The 19,216-nt window shown below is 55.3% G+C and overlaps 2 protein-coding genes across 4 annotated transcripts in view; both read left to right on the plus strand.

Moving 5' to 3' along the window:
* Window positions 1-26: 26 nt before the first annotated feature.
* RXRB (retinoid X receptor beta) lies at window positions 27-6,716 on the plus strand. 3 transcript variants are annotated; one of them, XM_046639851.1, is made up of 10 exons: window positions 27-425; window positions 1,083-1,330; window positions 1,842-1,998; window positions 2,363-2,542; window positions 3,678-3,850; window positions 4,243-4,372; window positions 4,572-4,704; window positions 4,809-4,912; window positions 5,240-5,345; window positions 5,473-6,716. In XM_046639851.1, the coding sequence occupies exons 1-10, from the start codon at window positions 194-196 to the stop codon at window positions 5,618-5,620; spliced, it is 1,611 nt and encodes a 536-aa protein (XP_046495807.1). In that variant the 5' UTR covers window positions 27-193; the 3' UTR covers window positions 5,621-6,716. The 3 variants fall into 3 exon arrangements, with proteins under 3 accessions (XP_046495807.1, XP_046495808.1, XP_046495810.1); XM_046639852.1 differs by having other exon boundaries at window positions 4,821-4,912; XM_046639854.1 differs by lacking the exons at window positions 27-425; window positions 1,083-1,330 and adding an exon at window positions 1,337-1,489.
* A 1,220-nt stretch (window positions 6,717-7,936) lies between these two features.
* The window catches only part of COL11A2 (collagen type XI alpha 2 chain), a 29,069-nt gene continuing 17,789 nt past the window's right edge, over window positions 7,937-19,216 (plus strand). Inside the window, exons 1-11 of the mRNA XM_046638920.1 lie at window positions 7,937-8,165; window positions 10,789-10,938; window positions 11,069-11,279; window positions 11,733-11,895; window positions 13,551-13,742; window positions 14,628-14,705; window positions 15,356-15,418; window positions 16,101-16,280; window positions 18,428-18,487; window positions 18,589-18,630; window positions 18,860-18,922. Of these exons, the coding sequence (XP_046494876.1) occupies window positions 8,084-8,165; window positions 10,789-10,938; window positions 11,069-11,279; window positions 11,733-11,895; window positions 13,551-13,742; window positions 14,628-14,705; window positions 15,356-15,418; window positions 16,101-16,280; window positions 18,428-18,487; window positions 18,589-18,630; window positions 18,860-18,922 (1,284 nt within the window). The 5' untranslated portion in view covers window positions 7,937-8,083. The remainder of the gene's footprint in view (window positions 8,166-10,788; window positions 10,939-11,068; window positions 11,280-11,732; window positions 11,896-13,550; window positions 13,743-14,627; window positions 14,706-15,355; window positions 15,419-16,100; window positions 16,281-18,427; window positions 18,488-18,588; window positions 18,631-18,859; window positions 18,923-19,216) is intronic.

Below are 19,216 nucleotides of genomic sequence, written 5' to 3' on the forward strand. Positions count from 1 at the left end.
GACTTCCCGTCTGTACCAAGATGGCCGCCATATCGGCGCTGTCATTTTGGTACAGAGCAGAGCGAAGCGCTTAATTCGACCCGGTTCAGGCCAGAGTTCTTTTCTCTGGGGCTTCCTCGTGCTCAGCTAGTCCCTGATCATTCCTTGGGAATCCCTGGGACCTCTTCGGTATCCCGACACTCAGACAGGAATCATGTCTTGGGCTGCTCGCCCGCCCTTCCTCCCCCAGCGGCATGCCGCAGGGCAGTGTGGGCCGGTGGGGGTGCGAAAAGAAATGCATTGTGGGGTCGCGTCCCGGTGGCGGCGGCGACGGCCCTGGCTGGATCCCGCGGCAGCAGCGGCGGCGGCGGGAGCCGGAGAACAACAAACCCCGGAGCCGGAGCCGGGGGAGGCTGGACGGGACGGGATGGGCGACAGCGGGCGGGGTGAGTGTCCTAGCGGACGGACAGGCGAGCCAGTGACCGCGTTATCTGCAGCCCCTCCCCCCCTCCCCTGGCGCTCTCTCCCTGGCGCTCCCGCCCCCTTGTTTGTAAACACGAGTCCCCTCCCTCCCGAGGGCCTTAGCGCCCTCCCCCCGGGGCGGGGCGGGGAGGGGGAGCTCCCGCCCTCCTAGCCGTGGCCGCTTCGGGCCCTGCACACCGGAGATCCCGGGCGTGGGACACAAGTCCTCGAACTTGAGGACTCTGGACGTTTGAAGGCAGATCCTGCCTCCTAGGAGGGTCTCTTCCGCCTGTCTCTTTTCCCGCACGCTTCGGCTACAGGCTGGGAGTGTAAGGGCTGGCTGGTCCACCCCACGTGCTGCCCCACCCACAGGAGACTTGTCTGGCTTGGGGTGACGAAATGCATTGCTTGGAATTTTTCCTCACCTGAACTATCGTCGTCTCCTTTGTCAATATCTCCTCTCACCACAATTAGGAGTTAAACTGTTTGATAACAGGGTGTTTCTGGACTTGGGAATGGGTGGGGTGGGCGCGGTGGGAGATTAGAGAGAGAATTAAAGTCTGCAGTTGGATGATCGAAGACTCATTTTCTCTTTTTGTCTCTCTTGTCTGTGTCTGTGCCTGTATGTGCCCCTCCCTCAGACTCCCGAAGCCCAGATAGTTCCTCCCCAAATCCCCTTCCCCAGGGGGCCCCTCCGCCTTCTCCTCCTGGGCCACCCTTACCCTCCTCAGCAGCCCCATCCCTTGGAGGCTCTGGGGCCCCACCCCCACCCCCGATGCCACCACCCCCACTGGGCTCCCCCTTCCCCGTCATCAGCTCTTCCATGGGGTCCCCTGGTCTGCCCCCTCCAGCTCCCCCAGGATTCTCCGGGCCTGTCAGCAGTCCCCAGGTGAGAGGTTGTGACCCACTTACTGCCTCTCCACTTTCATTTCCTTGTTTTCCTTGTGACCCCAGATCCTTGTGTGAACTTCCCTATGGCCCACTGACCTTCCAGTCCTCTAATCCTGGCAGGCCTATGGTCCTTGTGAGACCTCTTGCCCTTCCTGAGGTGACTGATCTTTCAGTGCATGCTTCTTCCCCAACCCTATAAAAGAACCCCAGTATTCTTGATGTCCCTTTCATCTGTCTGTGATTTTCTGCCCTTTTTGTCCCATCTGCCCTCCTGAGATACATGCCCTTCAGGGCCACTGTGTTGCACAATTCAGGGGAAACTGTATGTCTGATCTCTTTGGGGTTGTGCTCCAGGGGTGGCCTTTCACAGAGACTGCAGTGTAAATAACGTTCTCTGTAATGTGCAATGCAGAGCCCTGCCTAGGTTGTAGGAAATGATTTCCATCACCTCCAAGAGAGCCTCCTTCCCAATGAGTCTCCCTGTGACTTCCCTATTTCCCCCATCCCAGATTAACTCAACAGTGTCGCTCCCTGGGGGTGGGTCTGGCCCCCCTGAAGATGTGAAGCCACCAGTCTTAGGGGTCCGGGGCCTGCACTGTCCACCCCCTCCAGGTGGCCCTGGGGCTGGCAAACGGCTATGTGCAATCTGCGGGGACCGAAGCTCAGGTATGGGGTTCAGAGGACCAGCAGAGAGGAAGAGAGAGTCTGCCATTCACTGTCACCTGTGGGATACCCAGGGGCCCATAGGGTTGCATTGGAGCAAGTGAGCTGGGGGAGGCATGTTGAGAACTAAGGACCCTGAAGTTTAGATGTTGGATAGGGGGTGGTCAGAGGGAAGAGGGGGTTGGTATAGGGTTTTTGAACAGTGAGGAGAGTGGAACTGGATCATCCTCATGTCCTGGTTCCCCTTCTCTGTATTTGCAAATACAGAGTGGCCTTAAACTAAGTTTGCTGGGGGGAGGCTGGCAAGGGACTTAATGGTGAGAGGTCTCCATGCCGCCTTGTTATTGCTATTCCCCTCCCCCTGTAGGCAAACACTATGGGGTTTACAGCTGTGAGGGCTGCAAAGGCTTCTTCAAGCGCACCATCCGGAAGGACCTGACCTACTCGTGCCGGGACAACAAAGACTGTACGGTGGACAAGCGCCAGCGGAACCGCTGTCAGTACTGCCGCTATCAGAAGTGCCTGGCCACGGGCATGAAGAGGGAGGGTAAGGGCCTGCCCTAGCCAGGCTTCCCAGTCTACCCTGTGGGAGCAGAGGGAGGAGGTGGAGGGAAGACTGCGGGAGACCACAGGCTGTACCCCTCAGGAAGGCTGGACTGATCTGTCTCTCCTCCAGAGGGCGATATTTGATTTCTCTCTGCCCTCCTGGTCAGCCCTTCTCCCTGGTCCCCTGTTCTGATCCCCTGAGTTTTCTTCTTAATGCTTGTGCCTCTGTGCCTGCACCTAGGACTCCTCTGGGTCTGGTGCTGGCGTTGGATAACTTCCTTCCCCATGATGGGTTTCTGTGTCTCCCCTTTTCTAACCTGAATAGTCCCTCCTCTCTTTGACCCAGTGCTCCCTCTTTGGTCTCCATTTCCCTATTATCTGTGGTCTCTCCTCCAAACTCTGGAACTCTACTCTCTTAAGCTACAGACATTACTGAAGTCCGCAGGGCTGCTTTCTTTCTTCTTTATCTTATTGTCTTAAATTTGATCCTGGAATTCTGAGAGAGATACTTTAGAGAGTATCCTGGTGAAATCCGTCATTTTAGAGAAGATGGGCCAGAGGCCTGGCTTTCCCAAGGTCATGTAACAAAAGAGTGGCAGGGCTGGAGTCAGAACCCACATCTCTGAGGACCAGGCCAGTGCTCCTTTCACTGCCTTTGTGGAGTCAGAGGAGCACAAGGTTTGTGGTCAGGCACACTTAGATTTAGATGTATGACTTGGCATGTATTGTGTGAACTTGGGCAAGCTGTTTAACTTCTCCAAGCCCCAAAAGCTTCATCTTGAAAAATGAGGATCAGCGCTCACAGGATCATTATAATAGTTGAGTGAATGTTGAAATAAGCTTGGCACATATCTTAGTGTGACGTAGACCCTCGGTTTAAATGTTAGCTTTCTCCCTAATTACTTTACCCTCCCCTTCCTTTCTCTCAGCATATTTTTCTGCCCTTTTATAACCCCTGCTTCCAGACCACTCCAGTCCACCCTTGTTTCTAGTGACTTCCCTAATTCCTATAAATCTCTCCTAAGGGCCATGAGACCCTGATAAGCCCCTAAGGACATTTTGGAACCCCCTCATGGCTGGCTGCTAACTTTCCGCTTTTTCTCCTCCTCCCTACCCCGCTCCCCCTCCCCCCCCAGCGGTACAGGAGGAGCGTCAGCGGGGGAAGGACAAGGATGGGGATGGGGAGGGGGCTGGAGGAGCCCCTGAAGAGATGCCCGTGGACAGGATCCTGGAGGCAGAGCTGGCTGTGGAGCAGAAGAGTGACCAGGGCGTTGAGGGTCCTGGGGGAACCGGGGGTAGCGGCAGCAGCGTGAGTGATGGGGTCAATCCGTTCTACTTCCTGATGGGGGGCGGGGACAGGAGTCCAGGTCTACTCTATCTCCCCCTCCTCTCCCTTCCCCTTACAACCCCCCTAACACTGCCTGGGACTGCAAGTGCTGCCAAACAAGGTCTCAAACATCTGAGGTGGGTGTGATAGCCTCTTCTGTCCCCACCTGCAAGACAGCCCATTGGCAGACCACAGACGAGTCCGAAATAAATGTTTTCACAAATGCCAGAAGAGAAGCCTGATTTACAGGGATTGGCTCAGATGGGGCTTGAAGAGAGACTGTGTATGAGGAGGGGGTGTCAAAAGCCTCTTATAAGGGGGGTTCACAGTGTACCTCAAAACCTTCTATAACTTTTACCCCTTCTCCCCTGCAGCCAAATGACCCTGTGACTAACATCTGTCAGGCAGCTGACAAACAGCTATTCACGCTTGTTGAGTGGGCGAAGAGGATCCCACACTTTTCCTCCTTGCCTCTGGATGACCAGGTCATATTGCTACGGGCAGGTCAGTGACGTTGGATCCCTTTGACCTCTTGACGTTTGACCCCTCTTTGACCTTCTGACCTCTAGTGACCCCAGTGGCCTTAGCTTGCATATTCCGGGAGCCAAGCTCATTGACCTCGCCACCTCTTCTTCTCTTCCCCTGATGTGCTTTGAATCCCATGGCCTGATCTCTGGCTCCTGACCCTTGCCGCCCCACCCAGGCTGGAATGAACTCCTCATTGCCTCCTTTTCCCACCGATCCATTGATGTCCGAGATGGCATCCTCCTCGCCACAGGTCTTCACGTGCACCGCAACTCAGCCCATTCTGCAGGCGTGGGAGCCATCTTTGATCGGTCAGTGGCCCTTAGCTGGGCTGGCCTGTAAGGTAGAGGGGGTGGGGCTATAGGCTGGTCCGTGTCCAAGGCTGGCTGAGCTGTGACCTTTGAGTGACCTGCAGGTCCCTCTCCAGGGTGCTGACAGAGCTAGTGTCCAAAATGCGTGACATGAGGATGGACAAGACAGAGCTTGGCTGCCTGAGGGCAATCATTCTGTTCAATCCAGGTAAGAGGAGGATTACCCCTGTCTCTCAAGACCAAGGCCACCTTGGAGCCTCCTCTTCTCCAGAGACTCCTAAGTTACCCAGCTATCCCCCTCAGTAAGACCCTCAACCCGGAAATCTCCTAGCTGACCAAGAAAACCCACGTCCTCTGATACATTCTCCTTTTGACCCTATCCCATGAACCCACTGCACCCGGCTTCCCTTGCCAGGCATCTGGTGAAGGGCAAGTAGGTGGGACCCTAAAGGGACATTGTATGGGCCACATTTCCATGTCTGTCCTGTTTGATTTGTCTTCCTTCCTCTTCCTCCTCTCTTCACTGCCATCCCAGATGCCAAGGGTCTCTCCAACCCCAGTGAGGTAGAGGTCCTGCGAGAGAAAGTGTATGCATCACTGGAGACCTACTGCAAACAGAAGTACCCTGAGCAGCAGGGACGGTGAGGAGGAGATGTGGGGTGAGGGATTGTGGGGACCGAGGCTCCCACAGGGGCCGGGGTTGCCACAAGGGTCTATTCAGGACCCATGGTTCCAGGTCTCACTCCGCTTCTCCCACCCCCTCCTCAGGTTTGCCAAACTGCTGCTACGTCTTCCTGCCCTCAGGTCCATCGGCCTTAAGTGTCTAGAACATCTGTTTTTCTTCAAGCTCATTGGTGACACCCCCATCGACACCTTTCTCATGGAGATGCTCGAGGCTCCCCATCAGCTGGCCTGAGCCCACACCCAGATGTGGTGCTCCTTACACTTGAGGAGTGCACATCCGAGAGGAACTCTAAGCCTTGGGGCTGGGTGGGGAAGGGCCACGTTCCTGGAATCTTGGTGGGGAAGGAGTACAGGGCAGAACCAGGACCTCCAAGGGGTTTCCTCATATCCCAAGTCAGAGGGGACCCCAGATCCCTGCAAGGGCTGGACCTCTCCCTTCAGGGGCCTTGTGTCTCTGAATTTGCCTGGGTCTACCATGATTTGGGGTGATTTCTCACCCCCTGCCTGGAATCATCTCTCCTTCCCCCAGCGCAAAGCACTGGCCCTGCTCCCAGGACCTTGCTTCCTTCTCATCTAGCCTCACTTAGCTCCCCATCTGAAGAGGGGAAATGGGAACTCCCCCAGAGATGAGCATTGGGGGGCAGGCCCCCCAAACTGATTGCCGTGGGATTAGGGCTCTGACAGGCCTTCCTCTGACCAAGCCAGCAGATGGGGGCTCCTCTGGGAGAGGGAGGGGGCCCTGTCACTGTCTCCTGTCCAGAGTCCGCTCTCACACTTCACCTCCTTCTGCAGTCAGACTGAAAAATAAAAAGGTGGTGGTGGTGGTTAAGGGGTGGGTGGAGACGTAGGAACCAATCTGCTATTTTTAATTTCCTCTGAGGATAGACTTGCAGTTAGACTCAAAGAAGTACTGTACTTTCCCAGGTTGACTAAGAAATGCCAGTGGTGGAGGTGGGTGTTTGGGAAAGGCAGGGCCCTGAGACGGTGTGTCCCTGGGGCTCTTGGAGCACTGGCCTTCCCAGCTCCCCTCCCCCATCTCTTCCCATCTAACTTGGGGAAGGGGCCTGGGCTGTGATGGCGGGGCAGCCAGGGGATGGTTTGATGAGTAGTCCTCAGGCCCCTCTCTCCACAGCTCTCCCCCACGCCCGGCACACACAGTGTAGGCTGGGGGCACAGGACCCTGGCCTGAGAGTTGAGGGGAGATGCCAGCCCGCAGAGATGGGGTGCTGGGGCTGCATGAGTTTTGCTCTGAAGCTCTTCTCCCTGGGGTTCCTTTCCCCTCTCTCACACATAAAATCGCTTTCAAATTAAAATCGTTGTTTTCTGGACTGAGGTGATTGTATGGGGGCGCAGCGCTGCTTTGGGCTGGGGTTGGGGGGTGTCCGGTCAGGAGCTCCGGACGCTCTCCCTTGATGCCGCCGCCGCCGAGGTTCCCTGGGGCCCGAGAGGCGGGCGCGGGGGGCGGGGGACACAAGGCGCGCTTTGTCGGGGAGGGGGGAAGAGGGTGTGCCAGGCTGGGGGCGGGGCCGGCCGGAGGAAGAAGGGGGGCGGCTGGTTCTCAAAGGCGCCTTGTTCGCTTGCGCCCTCCGAGCGCCAGCAGGCGGCGGCGCCTCGGCTCGCTCGCGTCCTCTCCGGCCGCGCCGCGGGCTCCGGGCAGACCCGGCGCCGTGCCCGTCTGTGGGGGCGCACTGGGCGCCGAGTGCGGCTGCCGCCTCAGGCGGTGCCCGCCTGGAGGCCGCCTCTCGTCCCTGAGTGACCCTGTTTCCCCGGACTCTTCCAACTAGCGTCGATTGCCCCTTGTCTCTCCACCGAGTCTCTGCACCTGGGCTCCCGGATTCCCTTCTTCCCCAACCCCCTCTTCACCTCCTTGGATCTGATTAGCCTGTGTTTGTGGGTCTGTGCAGTCTCTGGCCTCCCGTCTAACCACCTCCCTCCCCTCCGCCATCCCGTGGCCGTCGGGTTGCTGGTCTCTAGTCGCTATCTATAGCCTTGTCTATAAATACCCCTGCCCGGGCCGGCTCTGTAATTACACGGGGCAGGGCGAGGGGAAATAATTATGGAGACCTGATGTGGGGGGGGGAGGTAGCGACCCCCAGGCCCGCCTCTCTCCTCCCACTGTGCCCTAATCTCCGCCTAGGACTCTACTGAAAGGGGGCCCTGGGCCCCCCAAGGGGGAGGGAGGGGGGCTGTGACTGGACGTCTGGATCCTAGAAAAGGAAGGGACTGGGGAAGAGATATTGGGGTTCTCCAAAAGGGTGTCTTAGGGTACAGGCCGTTGGGTAGCTGCAGGGGAGCCGGGGAGAGCAGTCCGAGGGTCAGCGAGAGAGGGTTCCCGTCCACACCCCCAACCAGGTGGAGAGCGAGGGTGGGGTTTCCCCTCGGTGGCTGTGGGCGGGCGGCTGGAGGCGGGGGCTGGGCCGGGGGCGGGGGCGGGGTGGGGGCTCTGGGCTGTCGGGGTGGCCGGGGACATACAGGAGCGGCGGCCACCGAGGAGGGAGCAGCGCCGCAGCCCCGACGGCGCCTGGCTGCATGGAGCTGGGCCGTTGAGAGCTGTCGCCGCCCGACAGCCTCTGACGTCCCCGGGGCCCCGGCGTCCGAGGCTCACAGCCTGTTCACTCTCTCCTGGTAGCCTCTGGGCGTCCAGCGCCTCAGGCCGCCCCTGGGTCCCTGGGACCCGGCGTTCAGGTCGCCAGCCATGGAGCGGTGCAGCCGCTGCCATCGCCTCCTCTTGCTCGTACCGCTGGTGCTGGGGCTGAGCGCGACCCCCGCCTGGGCAGGTAAGAGGAATCCCGACGCCTGGGTCGTCGGAATCAGGCTGGAGCTCTGAGTACTCCCGGGCAGGGGACAGCTGATGCTTGGGGCAGAGCTTCTGAGTCTGAAAAGGGGATTTCAGGGATCAAGGGTCCAGGATGGAGGACAGGACACCTGGGTTCCTTGAAGTCAGGGAAGGGATCTCTTTCTTTGAAGTGACTGGGGGAGGCCAGGTAAGACTGAAAAGTGGAGGCTCAGCTTAGAGAGCCACCAGTGGGGCTGGATGCTGGGGTCCTGGGGAGAGCTGAAGATAGCCAGGACCTGCCAGTGTGGTCCAGCCAGTGCTGGGGTTGGGGAGTAGATGCCAGTGTGGATGGGTGAGGGGTGCGTGTATGTCCTCTGGGCTTTCTATCTGTATCTCTGGAGTGAGGGGGTAGCATCTGTGAGAACAGAGCGTAGTAAGTAGAGAAAGAAGGGACACCTGGACTATTTGTCCCATTGGCTTCCCGGACAGGATCCCCTTCCCCCCTCCCTGTGCCCTCAATGCTGCCACGCGGCTGGCTCTGGGGAGCACTGGGGCTGGCTGCCAACAGGACGGCCGCTGGACAGGCCAGGATCAGGTGTCTGAAGCAGGAGCCAACTCTTTGCATTCCTGCCCCACCCCTCCCCCTCTGGCCAGCCAGGCTCCCCTGAGACCCTGGTGTCCACAACCCCAATCTTTTCCTTCTTTTTTCTCAGGATCTAGAATCATGGCTCCTAGGAAAGGGGATTTGATGTTGGAGAGGAGGGGGCTGGGAGTACCTGGGTCCTAGGGAAGCTGGAGCAAGCCCCCAACTCCTGGAAACACCAGAGGCTGATTTGCATGCAACTTGACTATTTGTTTCTTCTCTGCTCTGGAGAGAAAATGGTCAGAATAGCAGCATAAAGGATTTGGATTAGATTATAGAAGGAAGAACTTCCAAGATGTGAGAGTGAGGCTCAGGACAAGAAATTGAACTGTGCAATGTCTGTAGACTCTGGGAGTCTTTCTTAGGGGGAAAAGAGACCCCCCAGCATGGAGCCAGGGAGATGGCTGAGATGACTGCCTCTCATTTTGGAACTGAGTGGGTAGAGGTGAGACTCTATAGGAAAATGGGTTACTGTGGAATTCATAAGAGTAAAGAATCGGGGCATTTTTGGGGCCAGATGTAGAGTGGTGGGGGGTGAGGAGGCTACCAGTGGAGAGCCTGTGGAGCAGATTGAGGCCGGAGACAGTGGGGCATATATGTGGCCTGAGGTGGGAAGGCGGGTGGGCAGACCTGTGGGTAGGTTGTCTATAGGATGGAACTGTACTCTCCTGGGCTTTCGCGGGGGGGGGGCTCTGAGGTCTCCTTGGCCTGGGGTCTCTGTGAGTCTCTGTCTCCCTCTCCCTTCGTCTCTCAAAGCGGCCCTTGTGTGTTGGTGTTTGCCGAGCTGCCACACGTGGGGGCCAGGCTGGGGCGGGGAGGGGGGGGGGCAAGGCCGTGGTTTCCCGGCTCCTGGACTCAAAGGGCCTTTTCTCTGCCTGCCCGCCCCACCTCACCCACCCCACCCAGCTCTGCTCTCCTGATCGCTCTGGCCCCTGCCCTGCCCCCTGCTTCTGTGAAAGTTTTGCTGGAACTTTGAGATTTTTCCAATCTGGAGCCGATGGTGTGAGAAGTATGTGTATCGGGGAGCAAGTGAGGGAGAGGTGACCTTTGCCTCCCTGGGAGTTTGAGCCCTGGGAAGCTGAGGTCTAGGTGGATAGGGTTGGTGGCCCAGGTCTTGAATCTTTGGATCCCAGGTGGTGGGGATGGTGGGGCAGGCTGAAGTTCCAGGTGTAGGGAGCTTGCCCAGGTTTTGGGCAAGGACTCTGATGGGATCCACAGATGTGTGGCTCGGGGCCCTGGACCTGCTCCGGCTCTGCGTGGCAGCTTCAGGTTCCCCCCTTTGCCCCCCAGCCCATTTCCCAAGCCAGGGGCACAGGCTCCTGGGGGGGCTCTTTTTTTTTTCCCCTCTGCATGGCCAGTGTTGTCCCCTCCCCCCAAACATGGGAACCACAGCAGCTTTAAGCCCCCTCCCCATAGAGCTGCCTCTCAGCTCCCTCCTTGGTGGCCCCCCTGCACCTCCCGTGCCCTGGATGATCGATTGCCCAGATGTTGTTTGTGCTGAAGACACGGGACAGAGGCCAGAGACCAAGAGATATGTAAAGGGAGTGAGAGAGAGGGAGAAAGACAGGGAAAGGAAAAGATGAACAGAGCGTGAGGGAAATGGAGGAAGACAGAAGGGACAGGGAGACAGACCAACAGATACAGAGACAAAGAGAGTAACAGAGAGTGAGAGAGAGAGGGGAGATGGCTGGAGAGTTGAGAGAGATATTAAGAGCGTATAGAGAGAGATTCATGGGCTGAAAGAGAGAGAGGGAGAGAGTGGGACAGTGATGGGCATGGAGCTGAATACAGGGCCAACACTGCCCTTTTCCAGGTGACTCTGACTTCCCAACCTTTAAGGCCCTGTTCAGGAGCAAGTAAGGGAGAGGTGACCTTTGCCTTCCAGGGAGTTTGAGCCCCAGGAGTTCTAGACACCAAATGTCCCCTATCTAGGCTCTTCTGAGGGTATGTCCCTTCCCCTGACCCTCATGGACTCTCCCAGGTACACCCCCTGTGGATGTACTCCGGGCCCTGAGGTTCCCCTCCCTCCCTGATGGTGTCCGGAGGGCAAGAGGCATCTGTCCAGCTGATGTGGCCTACCGAGTGTCCCGACCTGCCCAGCTCAGCGCACCCACCCGCCAGCTCTTCCCAGGTATGGGTGACATGGTTGACTAGCTCCGGGAGGTCATGGGGTGGGGTCTGGGATCAGACACCAGAAGGAAAGGGGTTTATGGCTCTCTTTGCCTCTCACTTCACCTGTGTGTGTCTCTCTCGGGTACCAGGAGGTTTTCCCAAAGATTTCTCTCTGCTGACTGTTGTCCGGACCCGCCCTGGCCTCCAGGCTCCCCTCCTGACTCTCTACAGTGCTCAGGGTGTCCAACAGCTGGGCCTGGAGCTTGGCCGACCTGTCCGCTTCCTGTATGAGGACCAGACCGGACGGCCTCAACCCCCGGCTCAGCCGGTCTTCCGGGGCGTCAGCCTAGCAGATGGCAAGTAAGTCAGTTTGCTCCTCTGGTCTGCCTGGCCTACGCTTTCAGGAACTCCCCTCTGGCCGCTGCCCCAGAACGTCCACTCCCCAGGCTAGGAAACCCTGCCTCCCCTTTTTGCCACACCTCACCTACCCACTGTCCAAACTTCAGTCACTTCCAGCCCAGAGTTTGGACTTTAGAGCTTAAATCCTGTGTGTAGTACTAGCCTGTACCTTGGGCAAGTTACTTAACTTTTCTGAGCCCCAGTTTCTATGTTTGTACAATAGGGATGATAGAATCATGAGAATCAAGGAGAAAATTATTGCATGGTGCCTGGTGCATTGTAAGCACTCAACAAACGGTAGCTGGTGTGATTACTTCTATTATTCATTGGCTTCAACCCTTCCATCAGCTGCTCCCCAGCCCTGTTGACTTTCCCCCTTTCAGTCAGTCACTGAACCTCTCCCCTCATGTCCAGGTGGCACCGTGTGGCTGTGGCTGTGAAAGGCCAGTCTGTCACCCTCATAGTTGACTGCAAGAAGCGTGTTACCCGGCCTCTCCCCCGAAGTGCTCATCCAGTGTTGGACACCCATGGAGTGATAATCTTTGGTGCCCGTATTCTGGATGAAGAAGTCTTTGAGGTAACCAGAGCCATCAGAGAAGGGAGTGATTTCTGGTCCCATATCTTGTGTCCTTTCCTCTTCTGGCCCCAGTACTCCATCTTCTTATGCCCTAGCCTTTCATTTTTCCTCACATGAATTTGTATTTCCATTCCTTATCCTCAGGGCTTGTTTTCCCTGTAGGAGAACTAGGTGCCCACTTATATGGTGGGACTGTCAACAGCCGCTTATTCTGTCACTCAGTCTTCATCAGTTTGCTCATCCATCCATCCCTTCAATCAGTCTCTCTATCTACCCACCCATCCATTCACCCACTCGCCCACCCACTCAAGCATTCAGGTTTCTGTCTACCCATCCCGTCCTTCCCCTGCTCAGCCACTCCCTCCTTGAAGCCACCCATCTATCAATCTGTTCCATCCATCCATCCTCTTTAACCCATCCATCTGTCTAGCCACTCATCCACCCACCCGCCCACCCCATCTACCCATACATATAAGTTTGCACCTACCCATCTCCTCACCCACCCACTCCCCATCTGACCATTCATTCATCCACATTCACTTCCATCCGCCTACCTACTTACCAATCTGTTTCCATCTACTCTGTACCTCCCATTTATCGACCCACCAATCTACTCCAATTATCTACTACATCAATCTGCTTACATTCATTCATTCACCATCCATCAACTCTCCCATTAAATCATACATTCGAGCCCCTATTTACTTACACACTCACCCACCCATCTATCCAGCCATCCATCTGTCCATCCACTCACCCAGCCAGTCAACATTTTCTGAATATCTGCTGGCTCAATGCCAAAGGGAGCACAGAAAGATAACATAAGGTCTCTATCATCCCAAGGAGCTCCAAGTTCTGCTCTGGAGATGAGACAATATCCCCAAACTACAATACAAGGCAGGGTGTGCTAAGCATCACATGCGGGCACAAATAAATGCCATCAGAATTCAGAAGTGCTCCCTCTTTTCTAGAGGTCCTGAGAATTCTCATCATCACTGCCATTGAAAGGTCAAAGCAACTAAGGCTGGGCCACTGTCTGCAGAAGCCCCTGTGAAAAGGCTCATGCATTACCACAGGGGTAGGGGGTAGGCAGAGTGTTGAACTTAGATTTTGAAGGCTTGAATTCTAGTCCTGATTCTACCACTGCGAGTGACTGTGGGTCAGTCATTGCCTCTTTGAGCTTTGATTTTTCTTTTTTGGTGAGGAAGGTTGGTGAGCTAACATCTGTACCAATCTTCCTCTATTCTTTTGCATATGGGATGCCGCCACAGCATGGCTTGATGAGCAGTGTGTAGGTCTGCACCTGGGATCCAAACCCACAAACCCCGGGCTGCCTAAGCAGAGCATGTGAACTTAACCATTACACCACTGGGGCCCCTCTCTGAGCTTTTCTGAATGGAATATATCTGAAAAATGGGTGTAAAGACCCTTGTTCTACTGACTTTCCCAGTTGTTGTGAAGGTACAATGGAATTAGGAATGAGAAGGTTCTTTGAAAACTGAAAAGGGCTGTGCACATGTGATAATGACCTCCTCCCATCATATGGTTTTACCTAGGATTGACCTCCTACCCTTTATCCTGGACTATACCCTTTGCCTCTCTCTGAAGCCCTCTCTGCTTCCCTGCATTGGTGTTCCTTCCTCATGTCTTTGCAGGGTGATGTCCAGGAGCTTGTCATTGTTCCGGGGGTACAAGCTGCCTATGAATCCTGTGAACAGAAGGAGCTGGAGTGTGAGGGGGGTTGGAAGGAGAGGCCTCAGAAACAGCAGTCTCACAGAACCCAGAGGTCTCCAAAGCAGCAACCGCCAAGACTTCATAGGCCACAAAACCAGGAACCCCAGCAACAGGTGAGGGAGCTGGGCAAACCCCAAATGGCAGCACACCCCAGGGAGGGAAGATACCCAGACATCTCCCCAGGGGACGGCCCCCAGTGTTCCAGAGCTCCTTGTCCCATTTTGGGCTCCTGTTCCCCCTCCCTAAAGTCCCTCCCCAACCATACCTCCCTATTCCCATCACCCCCTCCTCCCAGTCCTCATTCATCACCCTTTTTATTTTCATTTAAAAATAAAAAGAGTCGTTATGAAGAATTCGTGGCTGGGAGCTGTGTCCCCTCCTTGTGTCTCCTCCTCTGCCAGTCTTCCTGGAACTGTGTCTTTGGGTTTCCCATCCCTTCCTTGAATTAAGAGATTGGGGGGTGGGGTGGGGGGGAGTGGGGATGAGGGATGAGAGAGCAGAGTAGGGGGGAGACAGAAACTGGGAGGAAGAAGTTGAAATGGTAAGACCTAGGCTTACCTAGGGGAAGGAGTTGGAGGCAGAGGGAATCCCAAAGGAGTGGTGGGTCTGTGGAAGTGTGGGGATAGGGTCTCTGGCTCCCTGGACATGGATGTGCAGGATAAGGGGCTGTGGTGGGGGGAAACAGGAGGGACACTCTGGATTGGGTGGAGTCTGATGGTTAGAGTGACAGATATGATCCGGGGTCAGTGGTCTGAAGGTTGGGGGGGTCAATCTCTTAATTATGTCTGCTTCTGTCCCACATGTGGGACCCATCCCTCCTTTCCACCTCTCCTCATCTCTCTCCTGATCCCCAACCTCTCCTTCCATCCCCAACTCTCTATTTCCCAACTCCTCACCTACCCTGTTTCCCAAATCCCACACCATCTCCCTCCTCCCTCCCCCACTCCACCCTCCCCATCCCCCTCCCATCTGCTCCCCTGCCCCTTCCCTAACCCCAGTCCACTGAGTCTCTCTACTATGACTACGAGCCCCCCTATTACGATGTGATGACTGCGGGGACGACCCCTGATTATCAGGTAAACTTGAGGGACCACTTCCTTTCTCCCATTCCTCCTACCACCCCTTGCAAACATCTCCTATGACACCTTCCTCCCCTTCCTACATGTAGGGAGAGACACCATATATTTAGATCATGGGAGTTTCCTCACTGCCCCCTCCCATGTCTCTCTGCTGCAGCGGCCTCCGAGCCCCAGACACAGGGCATCCCCTTCCCCCAGGGGGCGTCGGACCCCTCCCCGAAAGCCTACCCCACCTGCCAAGAGGTCAGCGGCCCGGCAGGCGTCCCCCTCACCAGGCTGGAGGTCCTCTCGAATTGGAGGTTCCGGCCCAGCACGGGGCCAGCCTCCCCTCTCCCGACGCCCAGCTCGGCAGGCAGCTCCCCCCACTGCCCGGGCCCCCCCCAGGACCAGAGACAGCGGTTACCGGCAGGTAGAGCCGGGGCATCCAGATCTCTGCCCCCACACCTCTGTGACTTTGGAGATTCACTCTCCCCACTGTCCCCCCTCCAAAGGGGCTGCAAGATCTGAGATTTCCCCCACCCCCAGCACAGACAGACACTACCCTGGGGGTGGGGGGGGACATGGTGCTGCTTTGCCTCCCTTCCTGCTAACCTTTCTCCTTCCTTCTCACTCCATGCTGCTCTTCTCCCCCTTCCCCTTGGGGTTAGGACCCCACCCTGGGTGAAGAGGAAGGAATCTTGGAGTCAAGCCTGTTGCCACCCCTTGAGGAGGTAACTCCATCCCCCACCCTCACCCCAGCTGGGGGCAGTGGGTGTCTGTGACCTACTCTCCTGTTCCCATGTCATCTTGATGAATCAGCCCCTCCTTGGGCCGGAGGGCTCTTTGTTATATCCATTTATGGCCTCTGTCTTCCGGTCACTCCAGACCCATTGGTCTGCTTGTCTCTCTCACTACAGCCATTTGCCTTCAGTGTCCATGTCTCCTTCTATTATTCTTTGATTCCGGAGTAACCTCTTCTCCATGTTGATGTCAAATGGTTTTACTTTCTATGTCACCTTTCTGTTCCCAGGAGCCACTTTCTGTCCAATGCTGTCACTTTTTCTCTTCTCCTGGTCTTTCCATCCATTTCTTTGGTCATTCCCTGGACTCCTTTGTCTATCATTATGTCCATGGACTGTCCACTCTGTGTTTAGCCCTCTGGCCACCCTTCTTGTTACCTACCATTTCTTCCCACCAGGCCCATTTTCTGGACATCCCTCCTCATTTGGGGCCTTCGATGGCCATCCCCTTTCTATACACCTGCTCCCCTTGCTCTTCTTGGGAGAAAAACTCTAGTCCCAATTACCCTCAGAATCCTTTAGGCTACAAGTTTTCCCACTCTGGGGTCCAGGGAAGACCTCCTGTCAGCCCTAATGCCCCCGTCTACCCCTCTCCCTCCCCATCCCCGGGAAGGAGCAGACAGATCTCCAGGTCCCCTCCACAGCCGACAGGTTCCTGACAGAGGAATATGGGGAGGGTGGCACAGACCCCCCAGCAGGGCCCTACGATTACACCTATGGCTATGGGGACGATTATCGTGAGGAGACGGAGCTTGGCCCTGCCCTCTCTGCGGAGACAGCCCACTCAGGAGCCGTAAGTGAAAGGAGCTTGTCTTCTGTTCTTGACCTCCGGTGAGAGCTACAAGAATTGCTTCCTGTTGTTTTTTATTATTGTCTGCTGGCCGTAAGCTACTTCCCAATGGCGGTTTGCCATTTTCTGTTCACATAAGATGTATATGTTGCTTGAAAAGATTACTTCTGCCTTTCCTTGCCAAATGTCTTACCCTCTGACTCCTTATGGATCCTTCTGCCCAGGGCAATGGTGATTTTTTTAAAATTCTGTGGCCACTTTCTGTCTGTCTCGGCTACTTCCTGTCTCAATCAAGGTAGATTTCATAACTCTTTTGGTCAGTAAGCCCCTATCTTGTGTCTATTTTCAGTCTGTCTTCATGTCTTCTTGGTCAGAACAATTTCTTATCTGTGTTGCTGCTGAATGATCTAACTTCTTATGTCACATTTTCTAACCCGTAGGTAACTTCCTGTCTGTCCCTTCCTGTCTTCTCCAGCCATGGCATCCATCTTGGTGCCTGTGTCAGATTGGACTGAAACGGACTTATTATTTGTGTTTTGGCTCTAGTTTTTCATGCTGTCTTGTGATAATCTCCTTTGATAATAAGCCTTTTCCTATGTGTTGCAGGTCATCCGACTCATAAAGTTTCCATTGTGGGCCTAGATATTTATCATGGCCACTTCCTGTGTACTAGCCTTGATGTTTGTGTTTTCTGGAAGAATTGCCTTTCATTGTCATAATCTCCTTTCCAAGGAGTCGCTTTCTGTCTGTTTTGTGAATTTCTTCTCTCTCTTGGTCATGGTAGCCATGTTGTTGTTGAAGCTCCACTTCCTGGATCCACTTTCCTTGGCTGCTTCCTGTCTGTCAACCACTTCCTGTTTGTCAGGTTCATTTTCCAGCCATCTTGGCCATGTTTAATTTTTCTTGGCCCTGGTATCATTCTTGCTTCCAAATGTTTGTCCCTTTGTTCTGCCTCCTTTAATTGTCTCCCATGTCTTCAACCACTCCCTGTCAGCTGGGATATTTCCTGTCTATTCCACTTCATCTTTTGCCTGCCTTGCAGTTGGAGCTGCCTCCTCTACCCTCCTGCCTCACCCCACATCTCCCTTCTCTAATATTGCCACACTTGACCCTCTGCTGCCTTTTCCTTAAGCTGCTTTCTGGAAATTTGGGGCTGATCTGGAATATGAGAGAATTTGGAAATTGATTATTACTGTTTGGTCAGGCTGGAGGGGGAGAGGGCATTCTGAGGATCTTTGTTGGGAGAGTTGGGGGTGATGGTGAATGTTCTCCATTCTCCCTGTCCTTGTCTTGGTTCTGGCCCTAGATTTGGGGCTGGGCCTCTGAGTGGAAGTATGGAATAGAGGGAACCGGTGGGTTTGGGGTATAAATGAGGGCCAGAGGGTGTACGATCTTTGCTGGGAGAGGAAGTAGGGGAACTCGTGGAGGTCTGCTCTGGGGCTTGAGTAGCTGAGCCCAAGAGCTGTATTTTTCCAAAAACCAGTTATGAGGTCTGAGTTTGGGCTATGAGTGGGGACTTCCCTCAAAATCTACTTAGAGTGTGGATGTTTAGTCTCTGGGTCGTTTTTAACTTGTGAACCCCTTGAAATTCTTAGCAAAATTCTGTGCATAAGGGCATATACTTTTCCTTTTCTGGAGAAAGACTCCATAGATTACATCAAATTCTCATATGGATCCATGCCCTCCCCACAAACCCAAATAAAAATCTATCCACAATCTTAGAGAGATGCTTATTTGGTGAGTTGGGGTAAGGGCGAGGAAGTTGAAGGTTTCCTAAAGTTCTAAGGTTCCCTAGGGTCAGACGAAGTTTGGGAGATAGGGTGGGGTCCTCCAGAAAAGGGTTTTGGAAGGTTGGGGGGTTTGGAATCCCAGGAAGGGTGTGGGGACCTTCCTGAAGGAGGTTCTCAGGGTGATGAGGAGGTTGTGTTTGCTGGGATGGGGCTAGGAAGTGGGGGGTGGGGAGCCCTGTGGTCTCCGCAGGCCTGGGAGGTCTGTGAAGAGGGCTCTTCTGGAAGGCTTGGGGACTTGGGGGTAGGGTCAGGAAGGTCTCCAGAGGACCTGAGCACAAAAGTGGGAGTTGGGATGGGGGCAGTCCTGGCATCCTGGCTGCTCACGGTCCCCACTGGGGGTTACATGTGTGTCTCCCTCAGACTGCTCGTGGACCCCGGGGACTGAAGGGAGAAAAGGGGGAGCCTGCAGTGCTGGAACCTGTAAGTCACGCTGGTCACCTAGCTGAGGGTGGCGGGAAGAAGGGAAGGGAAACAGGGGTGCTAGCCTTGTAGCCTCTGACTTTTAACCTTTGACTCCACAGGGTATGCTAGTCGAGGGGCCCCCTGGCCCAGAAGGCCCTGCGGTGAGTTGCAGCTGTGACCGATTAGCCTCCATTCTTTTCTCAGAGACCTATCCTACACACTCGTCTGTGCCTTCCCCACATATGCCCAGGCCTCCTCAGAACTCCAGAGCATCTTTCCAATCAAAGCTTCCCAGATCCCCAGATCACTTCTGTAGAGACCACCCCTCAGTCACACACCCCTCTTCTATCTGAACGCCCAAACCTGACTCCCACTTCTTTTGTTTGTCAGGGATTGACTGGTCCCCGTGGCATCCAGGGCAACCCAGGCCCAGTTGGAGACCCTGGCGAGCGGGTATGGGAATGTCCTGTGTGTGTGTGGGAGGGGGAGGGCTACGGAGGAGCCACAAGTTCCTAATGAGGGTACGGTGCTCAGTAATTCCTCATTAACTAACTGATTAATGAATGAGGGGCTGTTGTGCTCCCCAGCACCCAGAAAAGTGGGCAGACTCTGGTTGTGGAAGGGAGTAGTCTGGTGTCTCACCCTCATTTCTCTCCATTGAGGTGGGGAGGGGGTTCAGGAAAGATCAAGGGAAGTCTACATTTATTCTGTTGGGGAGGGTTTCACAATGATGCCAGGACCCTAACA

The sequence above is a fragment of the Equus quagga genome, chromosome 15 (genome assembly GCF_021613505.1).
Source record: "Equus quagga isolate Etosha38 chromosome 15, UCLA_HA_Equagga_1.0, whole genome shotgun sequence".
Taxonomy (NCBI): domain Eukaryota; kingdom Metazoa; phylum Chordata; class Mammalia; order Perissodactyla; family Equidae; genus Equus; species Equus quagga.

What these genes read in the sequence shown, in the direction of transcription:
- RXRB (XM_046639851.1), top strand. Translation starts at nt 194, where the DNA reads ATGTCTTGGGCTGCTCGCCCGCCCTTCCTCCCCCAGCGGCATGCCGCA. An exon ending in CACGGGCATGAAGAGGGAGG is followed by an intron (nt 2,543 to 3,677) that starts GTAAGGGCCTGC and finishes CTCCCCCCCCAG; the next exon opens with CGGTACAGGAGGAGCGTCAG. An exon ending in TACCCTGAGCAGCAGGGACG is followed by an intron (nt 5,346 to 5,472) that starts GTGAGGAGGAGA and finishes CCCCCTCCTCAG; the next exon opens with GTTTGCCAAACTGCTGCTAC.